Source organism: Lathyrus oleraceus, chromosome 7 (genome assembly GCF_024323335.1).
Source record: "Lathyrus oleraceus cultivar Zhongwan6 chromosome 7, CAAS_Psat_ZW6_1.0, whole genome shotgun sequence".
Lineage (NCBI taxonomy): Eukaryota > Viridiplantae > Streptophyta > Magnoliopsida > Fabales > Fabaceae > Lathyrus > Lathyrus oleraceus.
Genome location: NC_066585.1, coordinates 13984681 through 14004481, shown reverse-complemented (window position 1 = coordinate 14004481; position 19801 = coordinate 13984681). Strand labels below are relative to the sequence as shown.

Here is a 19801-nt window from a genome sequence, read left to right as displayed (position 1 = left end):
CACTAGGGATGAAAGAAATGATGATTAAGGAGGCAAAAGAATATGATTGAATGATTAATTTAAATGATTAGAATGAAGGATGAATTAATGAGAGACTTGACAGTCGATTGATATGAATACACTAAAGTCTATGAATAAGGCGGAACGCTCTGAATAGCTGGGGCCTACGCCCCGCACGCAGAGTCACTCTAGACAAGGATAGGAGAAACTTCGTCTCATCATTCCTTACTACTTAAGGCTCATGGCGCATGATACTTATCTTAACTGACAAGTTGTTGGAGGAGGATCTTCATTGTTGCTCCTTGTGTTGGTGTTGTCTTATGTGAAGAAGACTTGGTAGTTTACTCGATTCATATTGCACTAAAGTCTATGAATAAGGGCGAATGCTCTGAATAGTTAAGGTCTATGCTCCGTACGCAGATTCACTCTAGACAAGGCTAGGAGAAACTTCGTCTCATCATTCCCTATTACTTAAGACTCGTTTTATTCAATTTGTATCGTATTTACCAAGTGTTGACCTTTGATTTATCTTGTATAACCCGCTGCGTGATGTGACTAAGGATGCCTTTATTGAAGATCTGACTTGAGACTTTGAGCTCCACAACTTACCGGAAAAGTCTTATTAAGTGAGCAAGGGTCTTTTGGTCACTCTATTTAGAATGTGGGGTTATATAAGTTCAAAGGATTTAATTGATCAAAATTACTTTTGATCAATTTGAATCATGGGTTTGAAACAATTGGAAATTATGTTAGAACCTAATCTAATGGTTAGAAATATTCAAGGACTATACCTAAGGGAACATGCCATTGTTAATAAAAACTTTGATTTAAAACTAATTAAAATTCTAAATCTAGATTAATTCTAAGGGGACATGCATTTACATGGCTAAAAATCACAAAAGAAACTCATCAGGGTAAAATGGTCATATTGATATCTAAATCATAAAATTATAATTAATATCAATTAAATCCTAAAAACTCAAATTATTTCAAAATTCTAAACTAACCCATTTATGTCTAATTCTAAAACATATTAAGCTAATTAATCTCTAATCAATGTTAATCAAAATATTCTTAACTATTTCTAAAAATCTATTAAACTAATCAATTTTTTCCTAAAAAATTTAATCACCTAATTAACTCCTGATCCCCTAATTAACTATAATATATAACTATAAAATTATATTATTCTAATTAACTAATCAAATATATTTCTAAAAATCTAATTAACTATTCACTAATCAAGAAATATATCCTAATTATGCTAAACCAATAAACCTAATTAACCAAGACTTGAAACCTAATTACTACATCAAGTCCTAATTATCAAGCTAATCCTAAAAACTAATGACTAAATAAGTCCCTAATTATTAATTGAACCAACAACAAACAACAATCCAAGCCCAACAAAAGTTGGACTTGGGCCCATGAAGGCAGAAGGGGGTGCAAGACCAGCAATGGAAGGAATGGTAGGTTTCAAATGGGCCTCACCATAGAAACCCATCGTTGATCCAAGTGATTCCCTGAGTGTTATTGGGGGTGCGAGCAGTAGGAAATCTCTTTGGGCCCTTAGGCCCAAAGGTTAAAGGCGAAACAACAGGCAACCTAGTTCTTCATACAAGTATCAGCAACGTCGTATCAGTCTAAAATAGGACGTGTAGTTTACGCCGTACCGGCTCCGAGCAATCTCCGCCGCGTCAGCTCCGTGCATCCTCTTTATCACACGCGAGATTGATGCCAGCTAATGGTGAGCACGGTGAATCAACAACGAACTCGTCATACAATTTGCAAAACTCACTTCGGCTCTCTATCGCGTCGAAACATAAGTGCAAAGTTAAAGCGAAAATGAAAAGAGACGAATCAGTTGGTAGAAAAAAAAGAACTCACCAGAATGAAGTACCAACGTGAGTCAGGTATCGATTCCTTCTCCTCTTCTACTTCGGTTCTTCTTTTTCTACTCTCGAGATCTCGTGATAAAGTTGTGTTCTTGTTTGTTGCTTGTGAGATTGAGCGAGTGAAACAAATTGCGACGACACCGTGGTAATCTGTGTGCGAAGGTTGATTCTGAAAGCTTCTTCACGTTTTTTGTAGGGTAAGCCGAATCAAAAATAACGATGGAAGAGTGAAGATTGATAGATTCTCCATTCTGAGATGCGGTGGAGTATGCTGAATCTATGAGGAGAGAGGCCAAGAATTTGCAGAGTGCAGAGATGAAGTTTCCCAGTGAAAGCAAAATATGGCCAGAGCAGTTATTCTCTCCTTCATTATGCTGAAGTCTGGTTCTTATATGACTTCAATACATTTATCAAATGTAAATCAAATGTGGTTGAAATTCAAGGTTAGTTATCAAATTCAACATTTCGATTACTCATCACAGAGTTTTTTAGAGATTGAAACTGAAATGAAATTTGAATTCAAAGTTAAATGCATAATTAAATTAGGAGCTAGACTTAACCGTTGCCAATCCCAAATGAAACGACATTAGGTGTAAATGAGTTAAATCTATTGTCAGTTAAATTAGGAGCTAGACTTAATTGAGGCCATAATGCCCACCAATCAAGGAAAAGTTAATAAGAACTCGTCCGGACATGGAGATAAAAATCTAAGAGGAATTGCAAAAGCATATTGAAGCAGGTTTCCTTGTCACATCAAAGTATCCGCAGTGGTTGGCCATCATTGTTCCAGTTCTCAAGAAGGACGGGAAGGTTCGCATGTGCGCTGACTAGAGAGATCTAAACAAAGCCAGTCCTAAGGATGACTTTCCTCTGCCACACATTGACATGTTGGTCGATAGCACCGCTAAGTTCAAGGTATTCTCTTTCATGGATGGATTTTCCGGCTATAATCAAATCAAAATGGTGCCCAAAGATATGGAGAAAACAACTTTTATTACACCAAAGGTATTCTCTTTTTTATTTATATAAATTGGAAGGATTACACTGAGTATAATTTCAGAAACCAAAATAAAAAGATACAAGAGAAAAGGAGACTAGTCATCCTAAGGATCCCCAATAACAATGTCAGAAGATCTGATTGTAGGCGCGTACTTCCTTCGAATGCGACGAATCTCGGTCTCAAAAGAAGCCTTCATCTGAGTCTTCTCGAGGACAAGCTGGTCGACAATCTTCTTCCAAGCAACGGAAGGCTGAGGCATGCTAGAAGATGAAACCTCTGGCTCTCTCTGGCTCTTCGTCACTCGGTCTTCAAGTAGCTCAATTAGTGCATCTTTGTCCTTAGACTCCAACTGCAACTCTTCATGCTTCTTGCTCAAAGCATGAAAACGCTCTTCCCACATATCCTTCTCTTGCTTCATCTTGGCAAACGCGTCTTCCAACTCCTCTACATCTTGGTTAGGGAGAGTTAATGACTCAACCACAACCATAGATATAGGTCTTTCACAAAGATAAGGCATCTTCAACTCCAAAGCTCTCGTCTTCACCCAAAGAGTGTAAGCTTCCAAAGCTACACAATTGCGCGGACCAAGCTCGAATCTTCCTTTCCTATGCACAGTATGCCAAGCATGCACAATCTTCTGCTTCAAATGTTGAGGATCTTTACCCTCTTGATAGAAAAGACCTTCTAACAACATGTTATTAGGTTTGTCTCTCAAGGGGAACCCAAGTTGACGACGAGCCAAAGCAGGGTTGTGTCGCAACCTAAAAAAATAAAGAGATGCGAAAAAACAACCGGCAAGAAAAGAAATGACAGAAGAGTCGCCACCGTGCGTTATTTATCCCAAAGGAGGGAAAGAAAACGCTCGAAGGAAACTTGGAGAAAAGGAAAGGAAAAGACAAGGTCTCGCAACCAAATCTTGGGTTCGGGAGTCGATTATGCGAAGGGAAGGTATTAGCACCCCTACGCAAGTACTCTACGGGATCCACTCTTGTTGTTCTTGTCTAAAGGGTGTGTGTTTATCTAAGGTACTATTTACTAAAAGAGGGGTCAAAAGAAAATGACTCGCATGGATGTCGCATCCACTACATACGTATCTCATATGAATATGAGAATCAGAGTCTTCGTAGCTCGGCTACCTATGGGTGAAAGAGAAGTGTGCTCGCTAAGACATCGCGTCTTATGCCTACATATCTCATCTGGAATGAGAATCAGAGCAAAACGTAGTTCAACTAATTACGGGAATAAGGGTCTCGATTGCAACTAGGGCAAGAGAAAGGGAAGGTCTCAATCGTAACGAGGGCGAGAGAAAAGAATCGCAACAAGGGCGAAAGCAAACAAGGATTAATTGTTAGTTGTCAGTCAAAAACTCGGCAAGACATCGCATCTCGTGCCTACGTATCTCATATGAACATGAGAATCAGAGTTGTCGTAGTTCGACTACTAGGGGTTAAGGATTGCCATCTTAACATGGACTTACAAAAGAGGACACCAGTTGTGTCAAAGGAGAGTGAGCAATGTGTTCACGTCCTAGCAGTAGGTGTCGCAGCTCGCTGAATCGAGTCTTAGGCAGTTACCTCTTTGCAATAGGACGGATTGACATGCCACAGGATTGGAGATGCACGGAAGGTCTAAAAAGTGGGGAAGCTCTGCCCTAGAGTTGTCATGCAATGTGGACCTATGTGTTAGGATTTACAAATGGGAACATCTACCTAATGTTAGCATGCAAAGAATAAGGGAATTTCTACCTATGTTATCATACAAAGAATAAGGGAATTCTATGTTATCATACAAAAGAATATGGGAATCCTACCTATGTTATCATACAAAGGGTTCTACCTAATGGGTGCTACCTAAACGGAACAAGAGTCGACGAATGGAGCAAGAAAAGGAGTGGGGTAAAGGGTATATGGCGATGCACGAAGCAATCGACTTACAGGTAGATGGCGATGCCTGAAGCAATTGACTTACAAGAGAAATGGTGATGCATGAAGCAATCGACTTACAAAAGGATGGATGAATACATGCTGGTTATGTTAAGTTTTGAAAATGATTACTCGACGTTGGATCGAGGTTTTGACCTTATTTTGAAATGGTTATCGGATGTTCGTTTTAATTCTTGTATTAACAGATGAATAAAGAATGAAAGAATAAACATTATACACTTCATGGGAGAGGGGTACATTTGTTATGAATGGGGATTGTTCATGGCAATCGAACAATAAAAATATATGCCTCATACATCATACAAGTAGGCAACAGTTAATCAAACAAATCAGATATAAACAGGTATGTAATTGAATCAAATAATCAGAGAATGAAATGAATGAAGCATTAGACAATGCTTGATAAGTATAGACATGTTAAGCAATCAAACAATAGAAGCAAGGATGAAAGAAACAAGTATAAAAAAATGACAGATGCATCAGACAGATGAAACTGTATACACAAAGGATCACTGAGTAATTTAATCGGGAAATGATGCAAAGATCAAATAAAATCAAGATGAAAAGCCTCTAATACATGGCATATGACATGAACAAGGGAGGATCAAAAGATCTCTTCAATTGCCCTAAGCAATCCCTAAGTCAAACATCAATCATAGAAAAGTCAACTGAAAAGTCAAGTCAACTTAAAAAATATGGAATAAATAGTAAATTAATCAAGAAAATTATAAAAAATTAAACTAACTAAGGTGGGTCAGGACATCATCATCCCCCAAAAAGATTTTAAAAATAATGAGAATTAGTGTATAAATTAATTGAAATAAAATAGAAGTCAAATGAAAAGTCAACCAAGCAAACTAGGTCAAAAATAAATCCAAAATAAATTAAAATGGGAAATAAAATTCCAATAAAAGGTCAGGTTGACCGTGAGACACTGGTCAACCCTCATACCAAAAATCAGAACCTAAAAATAATTCTAAGTCATGGAAATAAAATTAATAAAAAAAGTGTGTTAAAATGGACTATTTGAAACAAATAATTAAAATAAAATATTAACATTAAATAAAGTATGAAAATAAAAATTAAATAAATTAAATAAAACATTAAGGAATGTGAAAAATATTTTTTGGTATTTTTATGAATAAGTAAAATATTTTTTATTAATTAAAAACAAGGCAGAAAATAAAAATGAAATTAAAAAGAGAAAATGAAAATAGGATGGAAGTGTGTTAGTGGGCCAAGCGTGGAGGTGGAAAGAGCAAGCGCTGGAAGCCCACGATCCAAATGATATTCAGCGTGTGACCAAAATAAAATGTTCATTTAAAATAAACATGTGACATTGCTCAACCGGTCATGCTAGATTTTAAATGCTACAGGACAAAAATGGCTTGGACGGACCAGATAAGAAGCAGCGCATGCGAGCTGATGGGCACGAAGCGTGACACGTATCCGTCTCTTTCATGCAAGCCCTAACCTCATGCAAATGCAGCAAAAAACGCGAAAACGCAACATGCTCTTTCAATCTTCCAACCAACATATCTCACGCTATGGTTCACCAAATGGGATGATATAAAAAGCAAAACTCAAGTACGAAATGAGAGGAACATCATGGTATATTGTTTCAATGAAAATAATGGCCTTAGCATGAAGAAAAATGAACAACAAGGTGGCCTCATGCACACGGATTCCACAGAAATTTCACAACACAAGCTCAAGCTTAATGGCAATGTCTCATGTTGAAGGGTTCATAAACATGCATAACATATTGTTAACATGGAAAATAAGCATGGAACAAACATGGCATAATGGAAAAGTAAGCATGGTAAAGGCATGAATAAGTATGACAATGGCATGAACAACATGATGAACAAACATGGCAAGCATAGCAAAACAGTAATGAACAAGTCATAGGATGCTTACCTAGTGGAAAACAGTCCACTACTTCTTGGTGGTGGAGAAGATAGAAGAGGAATAATGCTCTTGGTGCTTTGAAACTTCAAGAACTTGTGAAAATGGAAAGGAATGAAAAATCTTTTGCTTGCCTTGCTCTGAACTTTTGCAGCCACCACCCTTCAAGTTAGGGTTTCAAAGCCTTAAATATGTAGGGTTTAAGTGTCTTTAATGGGCTTGCAATGCTTGGTTTGGTTCATGAACAAAAGGTGCAAAAGTGAGGTGTGAAAGGAAATTCTAAATGTGGCAAAACTTAAGTGAGTTGACAACAAAAGTACATGGCCAAATGAGGAAATGCAAGGGCTGGTCGATTTTGTGGTCTGACTGGTTTGGCTTGTGCAGCACAAAAACAGTCCAACAGGGTGACTTTGTGACCTTGTATCTTGATGTATACATAACCAAATGGCAAGGCAATGCAAACAGTAGGAAGAGGACATGGAGCTTAACATCTTTCATGTTGAACACAAATTGAAATGATGAGTGGAAAGAGGTGAAAAATGGCCATAAAGTTCAAGTTCCATAACTGCAAAATGGTTGGGCCAGTTTGGCCTAAATGCTGTCTAAAAATTCAGTCCATGATGCCAACTTTAGATGAATGCATCTCTCAAACCAATGATCCAATGATTCCAAAAGGATGTGAAAGAGGACACGGCAAGGTACAATTGTCATGAAGAAAGTATTTTCAAAAGATGCCTTGAAGTGCAAGAAAACTGACCCATAAGTCTTGACAAATTTTGCAAATTTTGGACTTTAGAAAATTTTCTAAGTGTTCTAAAATAATGTCTCACTTTGACCAAGCATAACTTTCTCAATTTTAATCCAAATGGAACAAACTTTATATCTCTAGAAAGCTTGGAACAAGAGGAACAACTTTCATGTTGGGGAAATTTTCAAATGGAGCTTGCATCTTGGTGGTAAATGGGCTTAAAATGGATGCAACAACCATAAAAACTTGCCTTAAATGGAAAGTCAACTATTTCTAAATTTAGTAACTTTTCCAACTCCTGATTAAATGATGAATCCATGATCCAACCTTGATCAAATTTCACATGTAGGCTCCCTTAGGCATGAATTTTGAGATTCCACTTTCAAAATGTCAGGAGTTGGCTTTTCTGGCCCATAGTTGACTTTTCCCAAACTGTCTGATTTCCGATTCCATTGATCAATTGAAGCACCTCTAGCTCAAATAAAGAGTTGATTTTTTGTATGTAGACCCTTGTGGACATATGGAGGGCCATGGAAAAGAGTTTCACCCAAGGAATCAGAAATAAACCGATTTTATACCAAACCCTAGTTTTAGGGCAAAAATGATCAAGAACTGATTGCACTGATTGCCAATGGATCTTTCTGAGATAAATGTGAGTCTTCCTAGACCAAGATGCCTCTCCAATCATGACATGGATAAGCTCCTTCACTTCCAACCAAACATTGCCTGTTGCAGATAGCCATGAAACCCTAGTTTCCTTGATTAAATCCATATGCACATTCTGAGAGCTCTGAATCCTCCACTGATGAACTGAGGATCGTAATGAGATACCTGGAACCCTTTGAGACCCTTGAGGCTTGTATACATAGAAAATGAAGTCCAATTCTCAGTCTTGCTTTGTGTGGGCTCCCTCTGGTTAATGAGTGGTCAATCAAACCTTGATTTCCAAGTCACTAATGTAGTATGCAATGAGTATGACCTAGTATTATGCTAATGCAATGTGAAACATAATCCCATGCTTCCATGAAAAATGAAGGGTAAATTTTGGGGTATTACAGCTGCCCCTATTCAATCAACTGGAGACCCGAAAGGAAGATAGCAGCGGCTTTCGCACTTTCGAGGTATCAAGGGATTGAATACAATAAAAACCCGGAAATTTACACTAAGGTGAAAAATGAAGTAATAATGCCTGTCAGAATCGGCAAAAAAAAGAATCCGTCTGGTACGGTGAGAATCGGTCTGAACACCGAAAGAATGTTAGCTTGAATACCAAAATAAATGGTAACACAAAAAATAAACATGGCCTGAATGCCGCTCATCAGTCTGAAAACTGGAAATGACTTCGATCTAAGCATCGGGAGATATGAGATTATCAAACATCGGTCTGAACACCGGGAAAATGGCCTGAATGCCACTTCGGTCTGAATACCGGAAAACTGGCCTGAATGCCACAAGTTGCATCGACCTGAACGTTGGAAACTTCTTCGATCTGAACATCGGAAAATTGGCCTGAATGCCACTTCGGTCTGAATACCAGAAACTTGGCCTGAATGCCATAAGTTGCGTCGACCTGAACGTCGGAAACTTCTTCGATCTGGATATCGAAAGATTGGCCTGAATGCCACTTCGGTCTGGATATCGAAAACTGGCATGAATGCCACAAGTTGCATCGACCTGAACGTTAGAAACTTCTTCGATCTGAACATCGGAAAACTGGCCTGAATGCCACTTCGGTCTGAATACCGGAAACTTTCATGCCTGTCAGCATCGACATAAATAGGGAAAATGATAATTGAGGCGGCACGTGGGCCAACGACCTATGCTGGGGATAATAAGTCATGAACAACCTTCAGTCTGAGTACTGGTAACAAGCTTCTGGTTTATCACTTGGGATACCGAGAACGTCTTATGCTTATGCGTATGTTTGAATTTTTCAATAGCGTACTGCTCCATGAAAATGGAAATGCTACGCGATTTGGGAGGATGCAATGCAATATGATTCTACATGCAGGGATGCGAAATGCTAGGTTAGAGAGAACGCCAAGCCGAGGCAAGGAATTCTGCTGGGGAAATGATCACAATCTTCCTGACCCAGACAATGCTGTTGGAGATGCACATCACAATTGAACTCTGTAGGGAAATAACCAGCCACGCGGTGTTCTGGCAATAACAAGATACCAAGACTCTGACTAGGGAGAGGATGGCACTGAAAGCTTGTTGCTGAGGAAAGCGACAGTGGTTCTGGCAACCATAATCTGCGAGAGAGAAAACTCAGCAGGGGAAGCAAACACCGATACAGTATCGAGATTCTGCTTCAAGGAAAGAGACCATGAATCTAGCATCGAGACCATCAATCTGGCATCGAGCTCTGAGGAGCAGCCGCTTCCGCTGGGAAGATACAGTCTGGCACTGTCAACTCCGCTGGGGATATACAGTCTGACACTGTCAACTCTACTGGGGAGTGTAATCTGAAACAGGTGCTTGGGGAAGTGCAACAGTGAGAACCTGCTGGGGATTGAAGAATCCAATGCTCATATCAGCTCTGCAGGGATAAAATACCAACTGTTGAAGCACAACATCTATGATCATCTGTTGGGAACCTTAAGGAAATGCCCCGAGTGTACCTGTTCTGAATAGGCGATCCAAAACACTCAAAATTTACAGCAATTTTAAATGTTTATTGAGCATGTACCTGTAAAGCTCTTATGTTTTATGATGCAATGTTTATCAAAAATTTGAACGTCATTTTTGCAAACAAAATAGTAAAATGAAAGTGAAAACAGAGGTATACTGAATAACATGATTTTATTGATTGAATGGCCTCTAAATAAGCATTTACATCAGGAAGCAATCCCTGGAAGGAGGTAATCGCACAAAAGATAAAAAATAGAAACTAATCTAATGGCAATGTGAAATGGATTTCTATCGGGTTCCAATTCTGCTATGACTCGCTCGTCTTCAATATCCCTCAGATGGCCAGCCTTCTGAAAAAGGTGATTGGACTGTTTCTTATGCTTCGAAAGTTTCCAGTTATCGACATGAGATGATATTTAGAACTACTCAGAACGCAGTCATTCGCTTAATCCCTAACTTTTGCCTGGATCGCCCTTTCAGGTTTTCAATCCACCGGGATACCCTTTTTTGCCTAAGTTTCCTTTTTCAGGTTTTCAACTTACCGGGTGTACAATCTTTTCATTTTTTAATCCCTAACTTTTGTCCGAACCTTTTTCATTTTCTTGGTTCGCCGGGATGCCCATTTTTTGCCTGGACTACTCTTTTTACTGTCCAGCGGGTCTATTTTGTGCGAAGTATTTTTTAACTGCGTCTGAGTTCACAGGGGAAGTGAAGTCTTCACCATCCATAGTTGCAAGCATTAAGGCTCCCCCATCAAAAATCTTGGTGACAATGTATGGTCCCTCATAGTTAGAAGTCCACTTGCCCCTGTGATCTGTCTGAGGAGGAAGGATCCTTTTCAACACTAAATCTCTGACTTGGAAGCATCGAGGATGCACTTTCTGATCAAAGGCTCTCTTCATCCGACTTTGATACAACTGCCCATGACAAATGGCTGCCATTCGCTTCTCTTCGATAAGACTCAACTCATTGAACCTTGTTCGAATCCATTCAGCTTCATCTAGCTTGACATCCAACATAACTCTTAGAGAAGGAATCTCCACTTCAACAGGTAGGACTGCTTCCATACCATACACAACGGAGTAAGGGGTTGCCCCGGTCGATGTACGTACTGAAGTGCGGTACCCCTGCAAGGCGAAGGGTAGCATCTCATGCCAATCTCTGTACGTAACGACCATCTTCTGCACAATCTTCTTTATATTTTTATTTGCTGCCTCAACAGCACCGTTCATCTTAGGACGATAAGGGGAAGAATTGTGATGTTGAATGTTGAAGTTCTGGCACAACTCCTTCATTATTTTGTTATTGAGATTAGAACCATTATCAGTGATGATTCTTTCGGGAATCCCATCACGACAAATGATTTCTTTCTTAATGAAACGGGCAACCACATGTCTGGTGACCTTTGCAAATGATGCTGCTTCGACCCACTTGGTGAAATAGTCGATGGCAACAAGGATGAAGCGATGCCCATTGGAAGCAGTCGACTTAATCTTTCCAATCATATCAATGCCCCACATAGCAAACAGCCACGACGAAGACATCACATTCAGAGGATTTGGCGGCACATGCACCTTATCGGCATAAATCTGACATTTATGGCACTTCCGAGCATATTTGAAACAATCAGATTCCATGGTCATCTAGTAATAACCCATTCTCAACAATTTCTTAGCCATTGCATGTCCGCCAGCGTGAGTACCGAAAGAGCCTTCATGAACTTCTTGCATTAACATGTCCGCTTCGTGTCTATCCACGCATCTGAGCAAAACCATGTCGAAGTTCCTCTTATACAGCACATCGTCTTTGTTCAAGAAGAAACTGCCTGCCAATCTTCTTAGAGTCTTTCTGTCATTGTTGGATGCCCCTGCAGGGTACTCTTGATTCTTCAAAAAGCACTTGATATCGTGATACCAGGGCTTGTCATCAATTACCAATTCAGCAGCGAACACATACGCGGCCCTATCAAGGCGAATAACATCGATCCTGGGAGCATGGTTCCACCGGATCACCTTGATCATGGAGGATAGAGTAGCAAGAGCATCTGCCATCTGGTTTTCGTCACGAGGTATATGATACAACTTTACTGTTGTGAAGAAAGTCAACAGTATTCTCGTGTAATCTCTGTAGGGGACCAGATTAGACTGGAGAGTATTCCAATCACCATTCACTTGATTGATCACCAGAACTGAATCTCCGAAGATGTCCAGAGTCTTGATTCTCAAATCAATGGCTTGTTCAATACCCAAGATGCAAGCCTCATATTCAGCTTCATTATTGGTGCACTCGAAAGTCAGACGAGCGGTGAAAGGCATGTGGGCACCTTTCAGAGTGGTAAGGACAACACCAATTCCACTTCCTTTGGCATTGATGGCCCCATCAAACGTTAACGTCCACTTTTCATCTGGATCAGGTCCCTCCTCAACAACTGGCTCTTCACAGTCTTTCATCTTGAGGAACATAATGTCTTCGTCTGGAAAATCAAACTTCATTGGCTCATAGTCATCAATCGGCTGCTGAGCAAGATAATCTGACAGAATACTCCCCTTGATGGCTTTCTGGGATGTATACTGGATGTCGTACTCTGTCAGTACCATTTGCCAACGAGCAACCCTTTCGGTGAGAGTTGGCTTCTCAAATATGTATTTGACTGGATCCATCTTGGAGATCAGTAAGGTTGTGTGAGTCAGCATGTATTGTCTCAATCGCTTAGCAGCCCATGCAAGTGCACAACATGTCTTCTCAAGCATTAAGTATTGTTGAAAAGTATATCTTCGACAAATATTTTTATATCGTATCCACAGAGATTGGTTGATATTACCGCCGTTCTATAATCCGATTTGTTATAAGTTTAGAAAGTAACAAAGTTGTTTTGTTTGGAAAATTATCTCGTGAGTAAATGTCACTTAAAACAGTAAAATAGTCTTAATCAAATGTAAAAGCTTGGCAAGATTGGAGTTCACTATTCTAAATGCTTATGATTCCTTATGATAACTATATAGATTTAAGATTATTGATGATGTTCAAGTATCCTCTCAAAGTCATTTATGTCTAAATGATATTGTGATAATCACTATATTGATCCTTAGACGATCTATCCACCTAACTATCAATATAGCAATCTTGAATGTTTAATACCAAAGAAGAGTAATGAATAAATCTATCTCTACAACTTATTCACTACTTAAAAATCTGTTTTATGTCAAGACTCAAATAACCTCTTTCAACAACTACTTAAATCTGGTTTTCAACTTAGGGCAAAAACAGTATTCAATACATCAACAATCTTTATCATATATAAAAGTCAAATGGAATACATAAACAAATGAGAATAGTTACTACCTCCAATCTTGACAAAAGGGGAGTTTAGCTCCTCATCATCATTGTTACAAGCAGAATAATAATGGAAGAAAAACTATGTTTTTCTCTCTTACAAAATATCTCAATGTCAATGTGTGAATAATAATGAATGCTCTAGAATAATGTATTTTTCTTTGCAAAAAAGGTTGACATTTCCTTAATTGATCATTCTCATCCAAAGCAGAAAAGCTATTCTAAGGCAGACACAAAAATGGCAAGCAGCTTTTCCTGAAAGACAACACTTTTGGCCCTTAATAAGCTTGCTGGATTCGCAGCCTTCGCGACGCGAACTGATGCTTATCCAACTTCCTTGTGGATAAGTCATTATCCTCTGGTAGTATATCTTTCATAAGAGCTAATAACTCTGTGAAACTTTTATCCGACCATCCATTGTCCGCCTTTAAGTTGTACAACTTTAATAACGCAGACAATCTTGTGAATTTTGTACAACCATTATAGCCTTTCATTCTAGCCTCTCAAGCTAAACAAGTATTCTATGTCACTGATCCGACAAGTACGAAATGGTCTATAGTGCTTTTATCTAACAAAGTAATTGATGAAAGAATTGGAGATCAAGGTGATATTGATGTTGAGATTGAATCTTTTACCATAAATGATCAAAATGAGAATGAATCATGTATTAGAAATGATCATAATGAGGGTATTTGGATCAATCCAACCGTCCGCGTTGTTAAAAGAAAAGTAGAACATATTCCTACCAAGAAAAGAAAGAGACGTTACTGAAAAAGGTAATAGTATAATTATAGCCTATGTCATTCAAGAAAATTTAATTATAGCCTATGTCATTTTATATTATTCAATATATATATGGATTATTGATTATGGATTTTTATATTTTTCATTTCATTTTTATATTTTTTCTTTATTACAGGTTAAATGGCTAGTGATCAAGAAAACTCACAAGATGCAAATGCTCCTGATGATACTTCAGAAAAAGAAATTACACGAGGCATCACTATTATGAAGAGTATCATTCGTGATAGAGATAAAGCAGTAACATATAATGTAAATTGGAATGCTGATAACCAACTAATTGGGTCTAATGCTGCAAAGTTGGCAAGCTACATTGGTACACTTGTTCGTATGCACATTCCAATCACTGCTACAAGATGGAGTAATAAAGAGTTGGGTAGCGCTAAAGATAAGATTTGGACTGAGATACTGGTACAATATATGATTGTTTATATTTTCTTTATATTGACGATAATGTGTTTAAATTACTTATACTAACACACTCTATTCCAATATTTTTTCGTAGAGGTCTTTTAACATTGAAGATACAACTATCCGAAAAAAGTATATACTTCAATTGGCCGGAAAAAGACACAGAGGGTGGAGAACGTTTTTAACAAACAAGTATCTTAAGGACAAAGAAATTTTTTTTGTTGAATATGATCCGGAATATCCAGTGAAGTATGCGATCTTCATTACAGAAGAAGAATGGGTTGCTTTTGTAGCCCAAAGAAGAGACGAAAATTTCAAGAAAGTGAGTGCCACAAATCGCGAGAGAGCGTCAAATCCCACGTATGCATACAAAAAAGGGCGTTTGGGATATGCACGCTTAGAGGAAAAAATTGTAAGTATACAAAAATGCTACGATCTTATTAATTGTCTCAATGTGTTATAATTGATTATCTTATTATTTGTGTCAATGCGTAGTTAGACGAGACGAAAAGTGACGCAACATCACTTCCGCCACATGTTTTGTGGAAAGAAGCTCGTGTGGGAAAGGATGGAACTGTTAGGGATGACGTTCAACATATTTATGATGAATGTGTAAGTAGAACATTGTGTCTTTAATTAAATCAAAAGTTTAATAATATATAATTAATTTTTTTATCTCCACTAATAATTTCCGATATGTAAATGAATTTCAGGAGACCCTATCTCAATCGATAAGCACAGCTGAGGACCAGGAGAACAGGAGCGTACTTAGTAGAGCACTAAATGTTCTTGAGTATCCCGGTCGGGTGAGGGGTAAAGGGCATGGTTGTACTCCAACTTCCTTGTATAAGAATCCAAGGAGAAGAAATCCTAGCAATCAAGAAGTGATGGAGACGTTGCAGGCATTACAAGCGCAAGTTCTTCAATTGCAAAAGGATAACGAGAGATATAGGTGTATGGAAAAGTGCAGTTCACAGTTGAAAGAAACTAGTGAGAAAGCCAGTATCGATTGTCAAAATAAATTTCCCGAGGTAATTATATATGTTATTTTGAAATTAAAATAGCACATTTATGTTAATTGAAATATATACACATTAAAAGTAACATATTTATTATTGGTTTAGGGCATTTCATCTTGTCAGCTATACTTATCGTCACCGACTTATCGCCTAGTTGGCAAGGGAAAAGTGCACAACACTTCGGGAGATTTACTTCACCATAGACCGCTCCTGGATGGACACCTTAAAGTATCGGTTGATGTTGTATTAGATAAGGATGCGTTGCTACCGATACCTGACATTGTTTCAGAGACAACATTGCTGCGAGATGCAATAGGATCATTTGTTGCATGGCCCTTGGATCTCATTTTCATTGATGATGAGGTATGTTGAATTCAAAAACCACTATGAATCTTTTAGTATTCAAATGTCAATTCTGAACCGTTAAGTTAATTTTTTTTACATGGTAATTTTAGACGCCTACAAAACCCGCATCTAAGGATAAAGGGATTTTGCGGCACAACGAGTCTGTTGCATCACAAAAAGAGGTATATTGAAAGTGTTAATTATATGATCCGAATCAAAAAATGCATGATTTTATAATTTACCTATGTTATATGATTTATAGGTATTTGCTCAAGGGTCACAACAACTGAGCCAGAAAATTGGTAGTCGACAGAAAAACAAAAGGGATCTTCCAGTGACTTCTTTGCCAAAAAAAGGTGCTTTTGTGCCTCGATACCAGATATCTCTTGAAACACTTGTTGACTCATCAGATATGGCAACAGCTGGTGCTATTCGCTTACTGGATATGGAGGAAGATATCTTTGGTTATTCATGCACTGAAACAATCGGAAAAGAAGATCTGGAACATATTTTTCGGCATCAAGAATTAGGCGTCGGTGTTATACACACATACATCCGGTAATCCGATCTATATATTATTTAATTACTTGAACAATTTATTTACACATTTCAATAAAAATAGTCTAATGTTTATTATGTTTTTATTGAAGGTTCTTGTATGACAATTTCATGCGCGGGAATGATCAATTGTCAAACAGATTCCGTTTCGTGTCTTCCTCCCTGGTCAACAAAGCATTAATTTGTAGGGAACCGGATTCATGTAGAGAGTACTTAGTCAAGAGATTCATGGCCAGCAGTACAAACAACTTGTATCTTTGGCCGTATAATTCAGGGTTAGATTTTAATTCTAAGTTTATTCTAATCTTTAATTGTTTCTTTTACGTAAAAAATTTCCATATAAACTTTTGTTTTAATTTATAGGTGTCACTGGTTGTTGCTTGCTATTGATCCTTTAAAAGAAGTGGTATATTTTCTGAATTCGATAGATGGTGAATGGACAAATTATCCGGATATGAAGCAATTAGTTGATACGTAAGTGAGACTGTTCTAAATATTCGTGTATATTTATGTGAGATTGTTCTAAATATATGTTTTTATTTTGTTAGATCAATAAAAGTGTTCCGATCTCAAAGACAAGCTCGAGTACCACGTACTAAATCCAGCAACATTACGTGGATAAAAGTGCAGGTACTTTAATTTTCACAATTTTGCTTATAATAGTGATGCTACTTGATAAGAAAAGATAACTATACATTCTTATTTATTTTTCTATGTAGTGTCCTCTACAGCGCAACGGTATCGATTGCGGATACTTTGTAATGAGGTTTATGAGGGAAATCATTAATATGAATCAAATAGAGATTCCAATCACGGTATGGATTTATAACTTAGGATTTGTTTTAATATTTATCGAATATTTCATATTATTTATTACTTTTAACTAAATCATGCATATTATGTTTTGTTATGTAGTACTTTGATGAATACAAGTGTGCTCATTACACGAGACTGCAGTTGGAACAAATCAAGGAGGAATTGTGTCAATATTTTATTGTGAAAAGATTAATTAGTATATAATGGTTTCAAAATAACATGAATACTTTGATGAAGAATGGTTTCAGGTTGGCAAGTGTATAGTTCTTTATATTTTTAACAGATTAGTTATGACTCCAAATAGGCCGTATAACATATTAGTTTTGACTTGTGTATAGTTCTTTATAATTTTAGTGATATCTTTAATTTCATGGATAGATTAATGTGTTCATTCTTGTGTTGGTTTGCTTTAAAAAATTACAAATGCTTGAATTATGACTCCAAATGTGTTCAGTGCCTATCTATCCTTGTGTTGGTTTGCTTTCATGGATAGATTATGACTCCAAATGCTTGAATTAGAGAGGCTTGATTTACAGGTTTATAGGATTATTCCCAAAAAATATTACAGGTTGAAATGGTAGGCTTAAACTGAAGGCAGCGTTTTGTTATTTTACTAGAGGAAAAGACAGCGCTTTTTACTAAAAAGCGCTGCTAAAGGTTATCAATAGAGAGCGCTTTTTAGTAAAAAGCGCTGCTATAGGTTGTCAATAGAGAGCGCTTTTTACTAAAAAGCGCTGCTATAGGTTGTCAATAGAGAGCGCTTTTTAGTAAAAAGCGCTGCTATAGGTGGTATATAGACAACCTTTAAGAGCGTTTTTTACTCAAAAGCGCTGCTAAAGGTTGTCAATAGAGAGCGCTTTTTAGTAAAAAGCGCTCTTAAAGGTTGTCTATATACCACCTTTAGCAGCGCTTTTTACTAAAAAGCGCTCTCTATTGACAACCTTTAGCAGCGCTTTTTAGTAAACAGAAAGCGTTGCTAAAACCTATAGCAGCGCCACCTACGGCAGCGCTTTTAAGCGCTTTTAAAGGCCAAAAAAAGCGCTCTCATAGGTCTTTTTTGGCGTAGTGACTAATGCACAGGGTAGCATTTACCGCTTCAAGATTCCACCTATTAGCTGATTCCATGGTACGGTACTCGCACCGCTCTCCCTCTCCAAGAGTTAGGGGATTACCCAGATATGAGTTAATGGTATCCCTGCCAAAGGAAACAATCCTGCCTCTTACCCTTGATCGATAGATGAAAGCTGTCCCCTCCTCTTGATGCATGGCATTTGCATAGAATTCCCGAACGATATCATAGTTGATTGCCGCTTCTGGTTCACACAGTTTCATCCACCTTCGTCTCTCAAACGTTGCAACCAAACTGTGATACGTCCCACTCGGTGCTAGACGGATGAACCTCTCTGGCAAGATTGTTCTTTTGATTAAACTCTCGAAGCGTTCCTCATGTTCGTCGCTGTTGAACCTTCTCACAGAACGAGGCTGAGCGGGAGCCGTGGTTTTGGTTCTTTTCGACATCTGCATTCAACATCAGAGCAACCACAAAACAAATATGGAAAGGGATAGCAATCAATCAACATAAAAACATGGCCCTGGAATTTCCAGTTCGCGGCGCGAACTCTGCGAACCAGGAAATCTCCAGGACCATGTTTTTATGTTGATTGATTGTTAACCCTTTCCATATTTGTTTTGTGGTTGCTCTGATGTTGAATGCAGATGTCGAAAAGAACCAAAACCACGGCTCCCGCTCAGCCTCGTTCTGTGAGAAGGTTCAACAGCGACGAACATGAGGAATGCTTCGAGAGTTTAATCAAAAGAACAATCTTGCCAGAGAGGTTCATCCGTCTAGCACCGAGTGAGACGTATCACAGTTTGGTTGCAACGTTTGAGAGACGAAGGTGGATGAAACTGTGTGAACCAGAAGCGACAATCAACTATGATATCGTTCGGGAATTCTATGCAAATGCCATGCATCAAGAGGAGGGGACAACTTTCATCTACCGATCAAGGGTAAGAGGCAGGATTGTTTCCTTTGGCAGGGATGCCATTAACTCATATCTGGGTAATCCCCTAACTCTTGGAGAGGGAGAGCGGTGCGAGTACCGTACCATGGAATCAGCTAATAGGTGGAATCTTGAAGCGGTAAATGCTACCCTGTGCATTAGTGGAAAATCCTTTGACCTCAATGATCAAGGCCATCCAAAATGTTGGAAAAGAGAAAATTTCAATCTGGGAGCTAGGGCTTTTCTTGTGCTTCTGTTGAGTAATATTCAGCCAAGGAGCCACACCACCATGATTCCTCTGGACGTAGGGTGTTTGCTATATTGCATTATGGTTGGGAAATCTGTGGATGTAGCATCCATCATCGCGGAAGAAATGAGAAAGATGGT

At 38.3% G+C, this 19801-nt stretch overlaps 2 protein-coding genes across 2 annotated transcripts; both read left to right on the top strand.

The window, feature by feature from the left end:
• The first annotated feature begins 1557 nt into the window (after positions 1-1557).
• On the top strand, positions 1558-16958 carry LOC127101730 (uncharacterized). The gene is made up of 10 exons (XM_051039178.1): positions 1558-1913; positions 2092-2338; positions 14381-14673; positions 14768-15085; positions 15169-15285; positions 15387-15704; positions 15798-16055; positions 16148-16219; positions 16300-16595; positions 16688-16958. The coding sequence occupies exons 3-10, from the start codon at positions 14386-14388 to the stop codon at positions 16956-16958; spliced, it is 1938 nt and encodes a 645-aa protein (XP_050895135.1). The 5' UTR covers positions 1558-1913; positions 2092-2338; positions 14381-14385.
• Positions 16959-16993: 35 nt separating this feature from the next.
• Positions 16994-17776, top strand: LOC127101045 (uncharacterized). Its single transcript, XM_051038356.1, has 4 exons — positions 16994-17069; positions 17144-17225; positions 17315-17410; positions 17511-17776. The coding sequence occupies exons 1-4, from the start codon at positions 17050-17052 to the stop codon at positions 17613-17615; spliced, it is 303 nt and encodes a 100-aa protein (XP_050894313.1). The 5' UTR covers positions 16994-17049; the 3' UTR covers positions 17616-17776.
• The last annotated feature ends 2025 nt before the right edge of the window (positions 17777-19801 follow it).

Coding starts and splice junctions, on each gene's coding strand:
- LOC127101045 (XM_051038356.1), top strand. CDS start 17,050: ATGAAGCAATTAGTTGATAC. Junction 17,226..17,314: donor TTACGTGGATAAAAGTGCAG/GTACTTTAATTT, acceptor TTTTCTATGTAG/TGTCCTCTACAGCGCAACGG. Junction 17,411..17,510: donor AAATAGAGATTCCAATCACG/GTATGGATTTAT, acceptor TTTGTTATGTAG/TACTTTGATGAATACAAGTG.
- LOC127101730 (XM_051039178.1), top strand. CDS start 14,386: ATGGCTAGTGATCAAGAAAACTCACAAGATGCAAATGCTCCTGATGAT. Junction 15,086..15,168: donor CACGCTTAGAGGAAAAAATT/GTAAGTATACAA, acceptor GTCAATGCGTAG/TTAGACGAGACGAAAAGTGA. Junction 15,705..15,797: donor GTCAAAATAAATTTCCCGAG/GTAATTATATAT, acceptor TTATTGGTTTAG/GGCATTTCATCTTGTCAGCT.